Raw genomic sequence first — 16,219 nt, 5'->3', positions numbered from 1 at the left:
TGCAGGTTGAGTGCCAAATTCTCCATTCTCGCCAACAGCGGCAGTGGGGGGCGTGCGTCATCGGAGAATCCCGGCCTTCGTATTTCGTGTGTGTCTATGTAACCATCAGGAAACACTGCGAGAAAGAAAGTGTCTCTTCCAGCCAGGGAGGTGAAACTTCACCACTTCACTGGCTGATGGTCAAATTTAATTGGTAATAGAATCCCCACAATGCCGAAGGCGGCCATTCGGCCCATCATTCTGTAAACTCAAGCTTTGAGCTTGTCAGAATAAACTGATGGCTTAACTGCTTGAAACATATCCCAAAATGGAGCAGATCAAAATAATTGTGGAACTGCATGGACTATGCAACTGACTATATCATTCACTGCAAGATAACTCGGCATGTATTTTGTATGAATTAAGTGAAATATCAATCTATTTCATTAAAAGAAAACAGATTCAGCTCATCCCTTTTTCATCTAATTTCATCCGGCTGGAATGAAATATAAGGATAGTATTTCGTTGATGATACTGTTGTGTATGTGTGACAGTATCATGAATATAATCCATAGAACTACATAGCTCCAAACACGTATAATTGTTACACGCCAGTGCCAGTAACACAAAGATGTTAATACAAGTGGAATGTATTGGTAAGCTGTGCTTATGATAGGTTAGCCGCACGCTAGCTTTTATCTTAACATTGCTAACTCTCAGCTTATCTCAGTCTCCATTAGCTGAAGGTTCTTGTTTCAGGCCCGCCACTGGCTACAGCCGCAACAACTTTACATAGAAACGAGTCCAATTGCGGAGTTCATTAACCAATTAAAAATAAGCATTGCCACCAGGCTGCCTGGCAGGCTAACCTCCAACAGAAGTTCAAGAACTGAAGCTGCTTTCTCAAAGAAACCTATCTGAATGCCTCTGGATTGCAACGTAAATCTAAAAGACTGATACTCCAGAAGGAAAAGCCAGTTAAACTTGAGAAATTACTGGTACTGGTTCAGACTGGTCAGGTATGGCACAAAATAGAACACAGTAAGAAGTTTAACAACACCAGGTTAAAGTCCAACAGGTTTATTTGGTAGCAAAAGCCACAAGCTTTCGGAGCCTTCAGCTCCTTCTTCAGGTTAGTGGGAATTCTGTTCACAAACTTCTTACTGTGTTTACCCCAGTCCAACGCCGGCATCTCCACATCACAAAATAGAGCTCCAGTTTTACTGTGTTTCTTTCCTTCTGGGGCAGTTTCGGAGATTATTTGGTCCACTGTTCTGCTGTTAGATCTTTGGTGGAGTTGTCCAACTAGTGCTATTCCTCTGCTTTTTCCCTGTCACATGTCATTATTTCCCTTTGAGTTTATTTATCCAATCCCCTTTTGAAAGTTTCTGTTGAATCTGCTCCCATCACCCTTTCAGGCACCGCGGAAGTTTACATTTATTTATTAGTGTCACAAGTAAACTTACATTAACACTGCAATGAAGTTACTGTGAAAATCCCCTAGTCGCCACACTCTGGTGCCTGTTCGGGTACACTGAGGGAGAATTTAGCACGACCTAACCAGCACGTCTTTCGGACTGTAGGTAGAAACCGGAGCATCTGGAGGAAACCCACACAGACACGGGGAGAACGTGCAGACTCCGCACAGATAGACACCTGAGGTTGGAATTGAACTTGGGTCCCTGGTGCTGTGAGGCAGCAGTGCTGACCACTGTGCCGCCCTGCCGTGATGTAGCATCAACCAGTGGCAGCGGCTGGCTGGATGGATAGGGTTTGGAATTTTCACAGTCAGAAAAACAATTTATGCCGTGTCTCATTAAGTCGTACAGAATTTCATTTGTGAAGGACAGTCTCCCATTCAGCAGTCGGTCGAATGATTACCGAAAGTAAGAAAAGCTGATCGGTAAAGTAATCCCTGGATGTTGGTGGTCCAGTGGTTAGCACTGCTGCTTCACAGCGCCAGGGACCCAGGTTCAGTTCCGGCCTCGGGTCACTGTCTACGTGGAGTTTGCACGTTCTCCCACCTGGTTCAGATAAACAAACTACTTGGTTGAATTTACTGCCTTGTGACTTCCTATCAATCTATAAGTTTCTATATAATTTGTGTAGAAGCTACGCTTTGAAAGCCATGTTGTTGCTTGTGGCACATTCTTCTTGGTAGCTGTACGCTTCATGACAAGCAGAGTTAGCCTTTTGCAGAAGACTCAGACAATGAGCATAGCACCGTACAGGGGGACCTGCATGTGCTGGAAATGTGATCATTTCAAATAAGAAAGCAACTGATGTGGCCAAGCCAACTGTGGAGCTACTTGCATGATAACACAATCATGCACTCTGACCTTTAGGCCAACTTGTTTACACTGCTTTAAAGAGGAAAAATAAATACAAGAACATTAGTAATAAGTTAAAACATTTAAAACAGTTAATAGAAATACAATTCACACATCTTAACTTGATTATGATCTGTGCCAAAGGCAAAAGGAGATTAAGAATGTCAGAATTGATAGTTAATTGTTTATCAGTTGTGCTGTAGATTAATGCAAAAGTTAAAGTAAAGTAAAGTAAAAAAAAGTTTATTTATTAATGTCACAAGAAAGGCTTACATTAACGCTGCAATGAAGTTACTGTAAAATTCTCCCAATCGCCAAAGCCTGGCGCCCTGTTTGGGTCAGTGCACCTAACCATCACGTCTTTCAGAACGTGGGAGGAAACCGGAGCACCCGGAGGAAACCCACGCAGACATGGGGAGAACATGCAAACTCCACACAGACAGTGGCCCAAGCCGGGAATTGAACCCGGGTTCCTGGCGCTGTGAGGCAGCAGTGCTAACCACTGTGCCACCGTGGCACCCAAAGGTTAATGGGTAGGACTCTATAGGCGGAATTTTCCCATCCCGCCTGTTACGGGAAGCGGAGCGGGCGTGGGGTGGACCATGGAAAGGTCCGTTGATCTTGGGTGGGATTTTCCAGTTTTGGGGCGGGTGAGTGCAATTTATAATATTGGGTGGGGGTGGGGGGGTGGGGGGGGTGGGGGAGGATTTTCTGCTTGGTTCGCTGTGGGCGAAAATGGCAATCTGGTGGAAAATGGACCGCAAGATCGCAGGAACCAGAATCTCAGCAGTCAGGCCTCATTCTCAGATTTTCCCCAGCCCTCACCAGTGAAATAACAAGGTTCCCACCCAGACAGGAACTTCATTTTAATTAATTTCAATACGTTAACATGGACCTAAAGGGCTTCCCCACCATACACTCCACCCCCAGGTAAGGAATTCCCTCCGATCCCCCCATCCCATTGGTGCCACATCGGCGAGGTTTACAACAAGCATTCAAAAACGGGAAGCTGTGGAGGGAAACCCGCCAGGGGCACAGAAGTAAGTTTAGCCTCAGGAAGGAGAGGGACATGCCAGGGCAGTGACCTGGCACTGCCCATTGGCACCATGGCACTGCTCTGGCACCTTGGCATTCCCAACGTGTCTATGCCAGCCTGGCAGTCGTAACCTGGCAGTCCCAACCCGGCACTGCCAGGATGGCACTGTGGCACTGCCTAGGTGTGCCCTCTGGGGAGTTCCATTGGGGTGTTCCCCATATGTTGTGCAGGATGTGGCTACAGTGCTTGGTTACCCTAGTGTTTCTGGGGGGGCGTGCAGGAGTTGCCCTGTTGCTTGTGAGGGGTTGGGGTTGCCCCAGTGTTCATGGGGCGAGGGAAGGGGGAGTACTGTTCTCTATCAGAGATTGGACACCCTTTAAAAAGGGGGCCCTGTTCTCTTTGGAGCCAGCAACTGCCCCACCGGCCTGATGGCGGAAACCAGGGCCCCAAATTTTCTGTGCACCGAGTGCTGGAGAATCTGGAGAGAAAATCTGGCTTTGCAGTTGGAGATCGACATGCCAGCTTTCCTGGCCCAAGTAGCATTCTGATCACGGAGGGCAAAATTCCACCCAGACTTTCTAATCTGGTGACATTTAGATCCCTAAGACGTGGAAATGTTTGGTTTTGTAAATTAAATTTTCCATTCTTGCACCAGCACCATTTCTAGGTCAGATATAGGACAAGTGTTCGCAGAAAAAAAACTCCTACAAAAACATATCCAAACCCCAACCTCAGAGGATTAAATATTTGCGTTACTGTTTATTTTTCCACCCAAACACACCCACCATCTTTGGAGCCTTCCTCAGTAAGATCACCAATTCTGAACCAACTTGGGGGACAAGATGTAACAGGACTGAAATTGCCCAATTAGCGATGGAGAAGGTTTTTACCTTCAGTCTTGGAGAAAAAGTGAAAGTAAACATTGGTGAAAAGAAACATGTTGCTGAAGTTTTTCATCTTGCACCCATCAGGACAAACACATCAGGACAAACACAAGGGTATTTTAACAGCAACAGTGTTAATATCCGCTTACTTGTGACACTAATCATAAATAAATGAAAAGAATGCCAAATTTCAAACGATCGCAACAAGTTATACTACAGGAGGAAGGCGTTCTGATTGGTTAGCAAGTTGACTCTGATTGGTTAAGACGTTTCCGTGGAGAAAACCATGGGGAAATACAAGCTCCTCAATCTTCTATTTCTATTGTAGTATAAATTGTCGCGATCATTTGAAATTTGGCACTCTTGTGTTTGTTCTGATGAGTGTAAGACGTAAAACTTTGACAAGCTGGGCGGGATTTTCCGGTCTCGTTCGTCCCAAAATCAGAAAATCCCTCCCGCGGTCAATGGACCTTTCAATGGTTCGCCCCTTGCCCGCTCCGATTCCTGGGGCAGGCAGGACGGTAAAATTCGACCCCATGTCCCTCTTTTCAACAACATTCAAACTCTGGCCTACCAAGTGACTGTAAATGAAAATTTATTGTATTAATTCCTGCTGTTGCTCTAACATAGAAACTGTTACTTACTGTCAATACCCTGATCAATGCCAATTGACGTCATGTCAATAGTGTAACCTGGTGAACACCTAGCAGGCAACTTCAATTAACTTGGTTTTATTAACACATTTTTTATGTTCTTTAAAATTTAAGATCTAAAAATAATTGAAGTTATTATTCGTATACATTATCATCTGTAAAAGGAGCAAATCACAATTCTCATTCAGCAGAGGTTCAGTGAACATGCATTGCTATGAAGCAAGTTGCCCATTAACAATACTGCCTTATCTTTAATTAACAGATACTGCCTTATCTACATGGCTCAGTGCAACACTGGTCATATCTTTCCATTGGGAGGGGGGTCATAGAATCTTTACAGTGCAGAATGAGGATTCGGCCCATTGAGTCTGCACCGACCACAATCCCACTCCAGGTCCTATTCCTGTAACCGTCATTTAACCCATTAATCCCCCTGACACTCGAATCAATTTAGAATGACTAATGCACCTAACCAGCATGTCTTTCAGACTGTGGGAGGAAACCGGAGCACCCGAAGAAAAGCCACGTAGACACGGGGAGAATGTACAGACTCCACACAGACAGTGACCCAAGCTGGGAATTGAACCCGGGTCCCTGGCGCTGTGAGGCAGCAGTGCTAACCACTGTGCCGCCGTGCCATTGCACCCCCGACCACCCCATTCCGTGTCCCCCACCATCACCTCCCTCCTCCGCCCCCCTGCCCCCGTCTGAGTTTTGGTGCATCGCTTAAGGAGCCATCATTTTTAAAATCCCCTTCAACCCTAATTTGAAGAATAATTAAATTGTTAGGCCCCCCATCCCCCCACACCACACACACACACACACACATAGCATGTTTTGTGGCAGTGGAGGTGGCCTGTCTCTGGCCTGTGGCGGGATCCTCTGGTCTCCCCGATATCAGTGGGACTTTCCATGGCTCGTGCCCTCTGCTGCCAGGGAACCTGCGGTGGAGGGTCACCATCAGCGGGACTGGAAGATCTCGTCAGCCAGAAGGGCTGGAAAATTTCAATCCCAGATGTTCATTTCCGGTTGCCTTTATCTTGCCAACATCTGTATTAACATTGGATCATGAATCTACCCGCTATTAGAACAAACGACTTCACGGTCAAGAGTTTTGACTGCAGTAACTCATGGTAATATTAACAATATGTACTCAGCTTTGAGAATTTCTACATTGTGCAATCCAATCTCGTTACCACAGTTACGTTAAACTCAATTTTTTACAGTTTATTAATAAACACTTGGAAACCATATCATGAAATTGCAAAGACTTATCTGAGAATCATGTATTGTTTTAGATCCAGTGTACATATCATGCAAGTTAAGGGACAAGTTATTGACATTTACCTTGGACATCTTGCTCTTATTATCTGCAATCAAAAAGGCCATGTTGTTGATTTCATTCTGAACCACAAAATTCTGTTCCTCCCGTTTGAAATTCTGTAAAACAGGCATTTGGATTGAGAGAAGCCTACAGTGCTCAGGAAAGTTCCACACAATTCTCCGGTCTCTTACATCCCCCGCTGACGGTGCCAGTGAGAATGGAGAATTAGGTGCTCAGCCAAATCTCCGTTCAAAGTAGCAGAGAACCAGAGAATTCCAGCTGCGGGAGAGGTCAGAGAATCCGGCCCAATCACTCTCGATTTGGCAACACTGCTCTGCTGGCTGTGAATGGTTTTTGAATTGATAATCTTGCAACGGTTACTGTGTTCCATGTGTAATAAGTCCTCGGAGGCAGAAGTCCCTTCACCAAAATCCCTCTATTTACAAGTCTGACAGCAGCATACAGAGCGCTTTCAGTTCGCAGTCTACACTCGGAGTCCCAGAGGAACGGACACGCCTGGTTAAATACAAAGCAAGAAGCTCCCTGATTGACCCCATCAATGTGGCCCTTAATCAGGGACACCGTGTATTGTCCGGCCCTTAATCAGGAAGTTCATATCCAAACAGATCCAACCTCAATTGTCTGATTAAAGTTGCTAGATGTCCAATAATCTCATTCAGTAATTCATGAGGATTTCCACGTGCTGTACTTTTAATATAGCTGCTCTTGTCCATCTATGCCCACAGCCTGTGCACACCAATCATTGTGTGCAGGATAAGTGTGGTGAACCATCGTTGGTTCCCACCAGGTAGTGCTGAGCCAGGGTCTGGCCAGTACTATGAGTCTGTATATATGTTACTGCTGGGGTTAGGGTTGGGCTGTTCTACCTGTAATATAGTTCTTATGGTACATCCCAGTCGGGCTCCGCCTCCTGGGAGAAGTATAAAGGTCACTGCTCTGTCTGGGACCCTTCAGTCTGGGATCGTGTATTATATATGGTAGCTCTATTGTAATAGTCAATAAAAGCCTTTATTTCCTCGAGCATCTCTAGCCTTGTGAGTTATATCGCGCATCAATAAGCTGAGGGAGATGGTGGCATTGTGATAATGTCACTGGGCGAGTAATCCAGTGGCCCAGGCTAATGCTTTGGGGACACATGTTCAAATTCTACTGTGGCAGCTGTTGACATTTAAATTTCAATATCGAAACTTGGAATTGAAAGCAAGTCTCATTCATGGTGACCGTGAAACTATCACTGGTTGTCAGAACAACCTGTCTAGTTCACTCAAATCAATGTCCTTTAGCCATGATGTGGAAATGCCGGTGTTGGACTGGGGTGGGCACAGTAAGAAGTCTCACAATGCCAGGTTAAAATCCAACAGGTTTATTTGGAATCATGAGCTTTCAGAGAGCTGCTCCTTCATCAGGTGAACAGCTCAGAAAAATAAAATTCCCAGTTGTCCTTTAGGGAAGGAAATTTAATTCCTTTTTAAAAATTCATTCATGGGACATGGGTGTCGCTGGTTGGCCAGCATTTATTGCCCATCCCTCGTTGCCCGAGGACAGTTCAGAGACAACTACATTGTTGTGGCTCTAGAGTCACATGTAGGCCAGACGGGTAAGGACGGTAGATTTCCTTCCCTAATGGACATTAGTGAACAAGATGGGTTTTTCCGACAATCGACAATGGTTTCATGGTCATCAGTAGATTCTTAATTCCAGATTTTTTTAATTGAATTCAAATTCCACCATCTGCCGTGGCGGGATTCGAACCCGGGTCCCCAGAACATTAGCTGAGTTTCTGGATTAATAGTCTGGCAATAATACCACTCGGCCATCACCTCACCTGTGATCTGCCATCTTTACCTGGCCTGGCCTACATTTGACTTCAGATTCAGAGCAATGTGTTTGACTGTTAATTGCCCTCTGAAATGGATGAGTGAGACACTCAGTTCAAGGGCAATTAGGGATGGGCACCAAATGCTGGCCTTACAGCGATGCCCACATCCGATGAAAGAATACATTAAAAAATAAATCACTGAATATGCGTAAATTACCATAGCCTCCTCTTTAAGAATCGAGCACTACAAAAGGTCTTTGGCAGATTACTGCCCCTAATACGTTCTAAGGAACTTATGAAAAATAAAATACTACAGCTGCTGAAACTCTGAAATAGAAACTTGAAAAGCTCAGCAGGTCAGGCAGCATCTGTGGAGAGAGAAACAGCGACGAGACCGGAAATTTCCAGCGACCTTTTGCTGATTTGCCAAATTTTCCACTCTGCCCATGGTGGGACTGGTCTCAGGCGGGACTGGAAAATCCCAACAAACGTTTCATAGAATCATAGAATCTCTACAGTGCAGAAGGAGGCCATTCAGCCCATCGAGTTGACCACAATCCCACCCAGGCCCTATTCCCGAAACCCTGCATATTTGCCCGCTGAACCCCCTGTCACCAGGGTCAATTTAGCAGGACCAATCAACCTAACCTGCACATCTTTGGACTGTGGGAGGAAGCTGGAGCACCAGGAGGCCAGAATCGAACCCAGATCCCTGGCAGTGTGAGCCAGCAGTGCTAACCACTGTGCCAACATGCCCCCTGTTTCATTGGAACAAAATGTGTGGAAAGTGAGGGCTCAGTTTCTGGACTGGACATCAGTGGTGAGCAGGCCAGAGCAATTTAACCAACCCTGGAAATGTCGTAAAAGATCACAAGAAGCAGGAAATGTCAACCTGCTACCAGAGAAAGAAGCTTCAAATAAACTCAAAACACTTCTCTAATGTGAAGAACTATTTCACTTTTAAAGTACTTAAATTGGTTTTTAGATGACTTTGTATATTAATCCCTTACGTGTGATTTGCACCACAAGATGAAAATCTCAGCCACCATGTGGAAGAGTTCTTCTGCATCTGGATCTGGTTCTTTCAGCCATCTTGCCCTGGAAGAGAGAAAACATGTTGGTTGGAGCAGGCTGTTTACATCCTGATGGCAAAAAACTCCAAATTTCTAAACACAACAGCACAATAACTAGGAGAAAATCAAATTCCATTTTATCCATAGTGTTAATGTGAAACAAGAATGATGTGTTGAATAATGTTGGGAATGCAATCTCAGCCTTTGCAGTCACATGCACCAACTTATCCAGGCCCCTTCTCTGACTTGTACCTGGAGTCCTGCACAAATGGCAACTTCAAGGAAGCCTTGGTGCGGGGTTCCGGATGTGAGTCTGAAGCCTGGAATGGGCTTTGCAACAGCCTACTGATGTAAAAGGGGGGGGGGGGGGGGGGAAAGGGTTGGGGAGGGGAAGATCAGGGACTCCAGGGACAGGAGAGAGACTTGGGGTTGCACATCAAGGAGGGGTAAGAGAGCGCAGAAAGAAACACAAGTGTTAGAGAGGAATGAGAACAAGAGGAATAGGTTAAAAAAAAATCAAATTCAAATGGAAACAAGCAGGATAAAGTTAGAGAAAGGATCAGTGAGGGCTGGAGAGGGAATTGGAAAAGTAGTTGCGATAGTGAGGAGGAAAAAGGTAAAGTTTATTTATTAGTGTCACAAGTTGGCTTACATTAACACTGCAATGAAGTTACTGTGAAAATCCCCTACTCGCCACGCTCCGGCGCCTGTTCGGGTACACTGAGGGAGAATTTAGCATGGCCAATGCACCTAACCAGCATGTCTTTCGGGCTGGGGGGAGAAACCGGAGCACCCGGAGGAAACCCACACAGGCACGGGGAGAATGTACAAACTCCACACAGACAGTGGCCCAAGCTGGGATTTGAACCCGGGTCCCTAGCACTGTGAGGCAGCAGTGCTAACCACTGTGCCACCGCCCCAAGAAGAAGAATATAGAAACATAGAAGGAGCAGGGGTAGGCCATTTGGCTCTTCAAGCCCGCTCTGTCATTCAGTATGATCTTGGCTGATCATCCAACTCAATACCCTGATCTCACCATTCCCCCCATATTCTTTTATCCCCTTTGCCCCAAGAGCTATATCTAACTCCTTCCTGAAAACATAATGTCCGGAATTCTCCACTCATTCACGCCAGTGGGATTCTCCAGTCCCACCGGCAGTGTAACCCCGCCTGTGAGTTTCCCAGTGGTGTGGGGTGACATTAATGGAAATTCCCAACTCCCACTGGCGGGAAACATGGGGCTGGCAGGCTGGACAATCTCACCCACAATGTTTTGGCCTCAGCTTTCTGTGGTAGTGAATTCCACTGACTTGCCACCCTCTGGATGAAGAAATCGCTCCTCATCTCAGTTCTAAATGGTTTACCCCATATCCTCAGACTGTGACCCTGGTCCTGGACTCCCCCGTCATTGGGAACATCCTTTCTGTATCTACCCTGTCTAGTCCTGTTAGCATTTTAGAGGTTTCTATGAGGTTCCCCCTCATTCTTCAAAACTCCTGCAAATATAATCCTAATCGACTCAATCTCTCCTCATACATCAGTCCTGCCATTCCAGGAATCAGTCTAGTAAACCTTCGCTGCACTCCCCGATGGAAAGAACTTGATAAGGAGACCAAAACGGCACACGATATTCCAGGTGTGGCCTCACCAAGGCCCTGTATAATTGCAGCAAGGCATCCCTTTTCCTGTGCTTGAAACCTCTCGCAATGAAGGCCAACATACCATTTGCTTTCTTTACAGCTTGCTGCACCTGCCTGCTTAGCTTCAGCGACTGGTTTTCAGGGACACCCAGGTCTCATTGCACACTCCCTTCTCTCAATTTATATGAAGGACAGATGAGAATGAAATGGAGAGACAATTTATATTTTCTAATGGGATGTGGCATGTTGGATGGGATATCAGTGAAAGGCCACTTGCGGATATATAAATGTACTTTACTTGTGCCATACAAGCCATGTAACCAGCTGCTATAAGAAGCCAGAGCGCACGGAGCCATGGGCTCACTCCATCCTATAGCAGCTCACCTGCTGATGGTGACCGAGTGGCCAAAACAAGGCTGAGCTCCAGTCACAAGTGTTGACGATCTACACAGTACAGCACCGACACTGGAAGCTTTGTAGCAGCACGATGGACTAGGGGTAGACCCATGGATTCAGAAATGCAGGAAACACAACTAACAGCTTCCAAGGATCATTCAAGAAGTGAGGAAAACCCCATAAGCATACCCATTCACCAAGGGGGACAATAACTATTCACCAAAGTGTGCCATACCCATTCACCAAAGTGGGCTGTATCTGTTCACCAAAGTGTGCCATATCTATTCACCAAAATGTTCCATACCTATTCACCAAAGTGTGCCATACCCATTCGCCAAGGTGGACAATACCCATTCACCAAAGTGAGCTGTACCTGTTCACCAGGCTGGGGGCTGGGGTGGGGGGACAGTGTCATGGGAAGGATACACTTTCGCTGCATGATGCTCTCTCAATCTATGAACTATCTCGAACAACATTGCTAAAAAAAGTCAAGAGTTTTGACAGGAGCATGCCGTTTAAGAACCACATTGGTAAACTTGCCTGTTGTAATCCACGTAGCGGATCAAAATTGGGTAGAAGGAATAGAGATCGCGACAGAGGACAGCAAACTCATCCAGAATGAGCAGCTCAGCCTCCTGGGTATCTGACTTGACTTCTGCTTTCATTTGCTCTTCTTCGACCACAACCTTTATCGATTTCTTCTTCAGTTTCTCCAGGGTTGGTATGAACTGGTTTTTCAGCAGTTCAGGTTTTGCTTTGCTAATGATAGGCTGAGCATACACTGGATAATATAAAAAGAAACAACTAGTTAACGTGCTGCAGTAACACAGGGTCAGCGGTCTAACGATGGACGTACATTGAGTGCTCACTCTGCATATAGCTGGGTGCATCAAACCTGTTTCACAGCTAAGGTGTCTAGCATGGCTCATAGAATCATAGAATCCATGCAGTGCAGAAGCAGGCCATTCGGCCCATCGAGTCTGCACCATCAACAATCCCACCCAGGCCCTATCCCCATAACCGCAAATATTTACCCTGCTAATCCTGTCTAACCTACACATCCCGGGACACTAAGGGTCAATTTAGCATGGCCAATCCACCTAACCTGCACATCTTTGGACTGTGGGAGGAAACCGGAGCACTCGGAGGAAACCCATGCAGACACGGGGGGAAAGTGCAAACTCCACACAGACAGTGACCCAAGCTGGGAATCGAACCCGGGTCCCTGGCACTGTGAAGCAGCAGTGCTAACCACTGTGCCACCGTGCCACCCTCACGGTGGACGACGTTGATTAGAGCACTTTGGTTTATGGTAATTGGGCCTACTCCCTGTAATGTGGCTGCACTTCCCACGGTGAGTAATCTTTCAGTTGTTTAATGTCCACCACAAAATGTTGGTGCACTTGGAGAGCGTGTGGAAAAGCTTTTGACTCTTTTCTCTTCATGGTTCGGATTTCCCGCCAACTCACCAATGTGAATTGTGCTCCCCAGAGAGAGTGCAGGCTCAAAATCGCCCCCATCGTCTTTGGAGGGGCTTCAATGCAGATTCATCAAAATTATATTCAGTCGTAAAATGAATAAATCCTGAGGTTGCACAGATTACGCTTATGTTCCCTTCAGCATAGAAGAATAAGCAGTAAGTGTTTAAAACTATTGAATGATTCAGTAGGGTAGATAGGGGAGGTGATGACTTAGTTGTATTATTGCTAGACAACTAATCCAGAAACTCAGCTAATGTTCTGGATCCGGGTTTGAATCCCACCACGGCAGATGGTGGAATTTGAATTCAATAAAAAATATCTGGAATTAAGAATCTAGTGATGACCGTGAAGCCATTATCGATTGTCAGAAAAACCCATCTGGTTCACTAATGTTCTGGAGGGAAGGAAATCTGCCATCCTTACCTGGTCTGGTCTACATGTGACTCCAGAGCCACAGCAATGTGGTTGACTCTCAGCTGCGCTCCAAGAGCAATTAGGGATGGGCAATAAATGCTGGCCAGCCAGCGACGCCCATGTCCCACGAATTAATAAAGAAAAAGGTAGAGGGAAAGGATGGAGGGTCCAGCATGAAGGAGCATAACCTGAAAGTAAGAACTAGACTATTCAGAGGTGGGTGGCATGTGGTTAATACAGCTGCCTCACAGCGCCAGGGACCTGGGTTTGATTCTCAGTTTGGGTCACTGTGTGGAGTTTGCACATTGTCCCCGTGTCTGCATGGGTTTCCTCCGGGTGCTCCAGTTTAAGAACATAAGAACTAGGAGCAGGAGTAGGCCATCTGGCCCCTCGAGCCTGCTCCGACATTCAATCAGATCATGGCTGATCTTTTCGCAGACTCAGCTTCACTTACCCGCCCGTTCACCATAACCCTCAATTCCTTTACTGTTCAAAAATCCATCTATCCTTGCCTTAAAAACATTTAACGAGGTAGTCTCAACTGCTTCACTGGGCAGGGAAGTCCACAGATTCACAACTGTTTGTGTGAAGAAGTTCCTCCTCAACTCAGTCCTGAATCTGCTTCCCCTTATTTTGAGGCTATGCCCCCTATGTTCTTGTTTCACCCGCCGGTAGAAACAACTTCCCTGCTTCTATCTTGTCTAATCCCTTCATAATCTTAGATGTTTCTATAAGATCTCCCCTCATTCTTCTGAATTCCAATGAGTATAGCCCCAGTCTCTCCTCATAAGCCAACCCTCTCAACTCCGGAATCAACCTAGTGAATCTCCTCTGCACCCCCTCCAGCGTCAGTACATCCTTTCTCAAGGAAGGAAAGACATGCTGGTTAGGTGCATTGGCTGTGCTAAATTCTCCCTCAATGTACCCGAGCAGGCGCCAGGGTGTGGTGACTAGGAGATTTTCACAGTGACTTCATTGCAGTGTTAATGTAAGCCTATGACACTAATAAATAAGAAAAAAGGTGATGTCAGGAAGCACAAAGGGTGGAAATTCAAAAACTGTTGAGCTCAGGTCAATTGAAATATTCGGAATGGAGATAGATGGATTTTTGTCATGCTGGAGTATTAAAGGGACATGAAGTGAAGATGTGTGAATGAAATTGAGGTACAGATTGAACACGGTCTAACTGAGTGGAGGAACAGGCTCAAGGGGCTGAATGACACATTCCTACTCCTATGTTCCTGATTGATAAGTGTGGTGGGGTTGTCTGAGGATTGGGAAGTCATTATATCAAAGGCTTTCCTTCTTTCTAAAGTACGCAGAAGTCAGGTCAAAGGTGTGTGCAGTCAAATTCACTGTGTGTCAATTTAAAAGTGGCAGCATAAGGATGCTATTCCACTATTCAGTAATGTTTGATAAAAACTGGTCCGTATTTAATGATGTGGAGATGCCGGCGTTGGACTGGGGTAAACACAGTAAGAGTTTTAACAACACCAGGTTAAAGTCCAACAGGTTTATTTGGTAGCAAATGCCATTAGCTTTCGGAGCCCGAAAGCTAATGGCATTTGCTACCAAATAAACCTGTTGGACTTTAACCTGGTGTTGTAAAACTCTTACCGTATTTAACATCCAGGTGCATAAATATATATATACAAATTATATCAAAGCAGAACAGATCTATTGCTTCAGTGAGTATAAATCATAGAAAGATTGAAGATAGGAGCAGGAGGAGGCCATTCGGCCCTTTGATGCTGCTCCGCCATTCATCACGGTCATGGCTGATTGTCCAACTCAATAGCCAAATCCTGCTTTCTCCCCATAACCTTTGATCCCATTTGGCAACATCCAGCCGCCTCAAAGTGAATGGTTGCATAGAAGAGATGCATAAAAAAGTGTGGAAAAGCCGTAATGGAAATTAATGCATCTAAAGGGGGGGTTTGAAAAATATATTATACTTTTATATTCTTCAGAACTAAATTATATTAATTTATTATTCAAAATGATATATTCCACAAAGCTGTATTATATTCTTCAAAATAATATTATATTCTTACCTGCAAGTCTCTTCATCCAGGAAGCATCATCAATGCCCAAATTATTGTTCAAAATTTTCAGGATGTTGCCCAAGATCACACTGAGGTGTTCTGAAGTGACGACGGTACAGCAACGTCCATCCGGCTTATTCTCAGTCCCTCTCTCCCACCAATACGACAGATAGTTACACAGCATGGGCAAAATAACTTCAATAATGTGAGGTATCTCGGTATACCTGGCTCCAGATTCTGCCGTGTCGTTGATCTCCTTTATTAACCCGTCCAGCTGAGGCATCTCTGGGCATACTTCCTCCACGGTGTCTGGTAAGCCGAGAACTAGCAAAGCAAAAAAAGCGTCAATACTTCCCGTCAAATATGCGGCATCCAGGGCTCGTAGAAAACCAAATCAAACTCTTGAAAGAATGAAGATTTGTGGCGATTGTCCCTTTAAGGGCCGCACAGCAGAGGGGCAAATTGAGACCAAAGGTGGTTGATTAATCAGTTATCCAAGGGGGTGGAGCTCACTCTTGAGTGGAAGACAGTCTGAAGACAAGTAGAAGACATATAGAGAGAGAGGTAACCGGGGCAAGGAGGGGCTGCCAGCCTCGGAACAGTTTTTCCTCATTAATAAATACCTTTTGTGTTCCTGACAAAGTCTGTAGTGTGCACCATTACAATATTCAACAGCAATATCCTGCAATAATGTAGAAACTTTACGGCCCTTGATAGAGGCATATTATAAAATGCACACCCTGACAGAGAATGAGTTCTAGAGGGGTGACCTAAAGCTTGCCAAAGAGGAGATATTTAAAAGGTCCCCAAAGACGAAAACAGAGGAGAATTTTCCCAGGTCTCCAGATATTAAGGATTAATCTTCTATTTATTTATTTATTAGTGCCACAAGTAAGCTTACATTAACACTGCAATGAAGTTACTGTGAAAATAAGAACATAAGAACTAGGAGCAGGAGTAGGCCATCTGGCCCCTCGAGCCTGCTCCGCCATTCAATAAGATCATGGCTGATCTTTTCGTGGACTCAGCTCCACTTACCCATCCGCTCACCATAACTCTTGACTCCTTTACTGTTCAAAAATCTAGCTATCCTTGCCTTAAAAACATTCAATGAGGTAGCCTCA

At 45.3% G+C, this 16,219-nt stretch overlaps 1 protein-coding gene across 3 annotated transcripts in view; it reads right to left on the bottom strand.

Annotated features, from left to right (window-relative positions):
- Positions 1-16,219, bottom strand: part of ryr3 (ryanodine receptor 3) — a 371,169-nt gene that overhangs the window by 98,143 nt on the left and 256,807 nt on the right. For all 3 annotated transcript variants that reach the window (XM_078233298.1, XM_078233296.1, XM_078233297.1), the window contains 4 exons: positions 15,105-15,419; positions 11,696-11,936; positions 9,057-9,144; positions 6,230-6,322 (listed from right to left, as the gene is read on the bottom strand). In XM_078233298.1, the coding sequence (XP_078089424.1) occupies positions 6,230-6,322; positions 9,057-9,144; positions 11,696-11,936; positions 15,105-15,419 (737 nt within the window). The remainder of the gene's footprint in view (positions 1-6,229; positions 6,323-9,056; positions 9,145-11,695; positions 11,937-15,104; positions 15,420-16,219) is intronic.

This window comes from Mustelus asterias, chromosome 18 (genome assembly GCF_964213995.1).
Source record: "Mustelus asterias chromosome 18, sMusAst1.hap1.1, whole genome shotgun sequence".
In the NCBI taxonomy this organism is placed as follows: Eukaryota; Metazoa; Chordata; class Chondrichthyes; order Carcharhiniformes; family Triakidae; genus Mustelus; species Mustelus asterias.
This window is presented reverse-complemented; position numbering and strand designations above follow the sequence as displayed.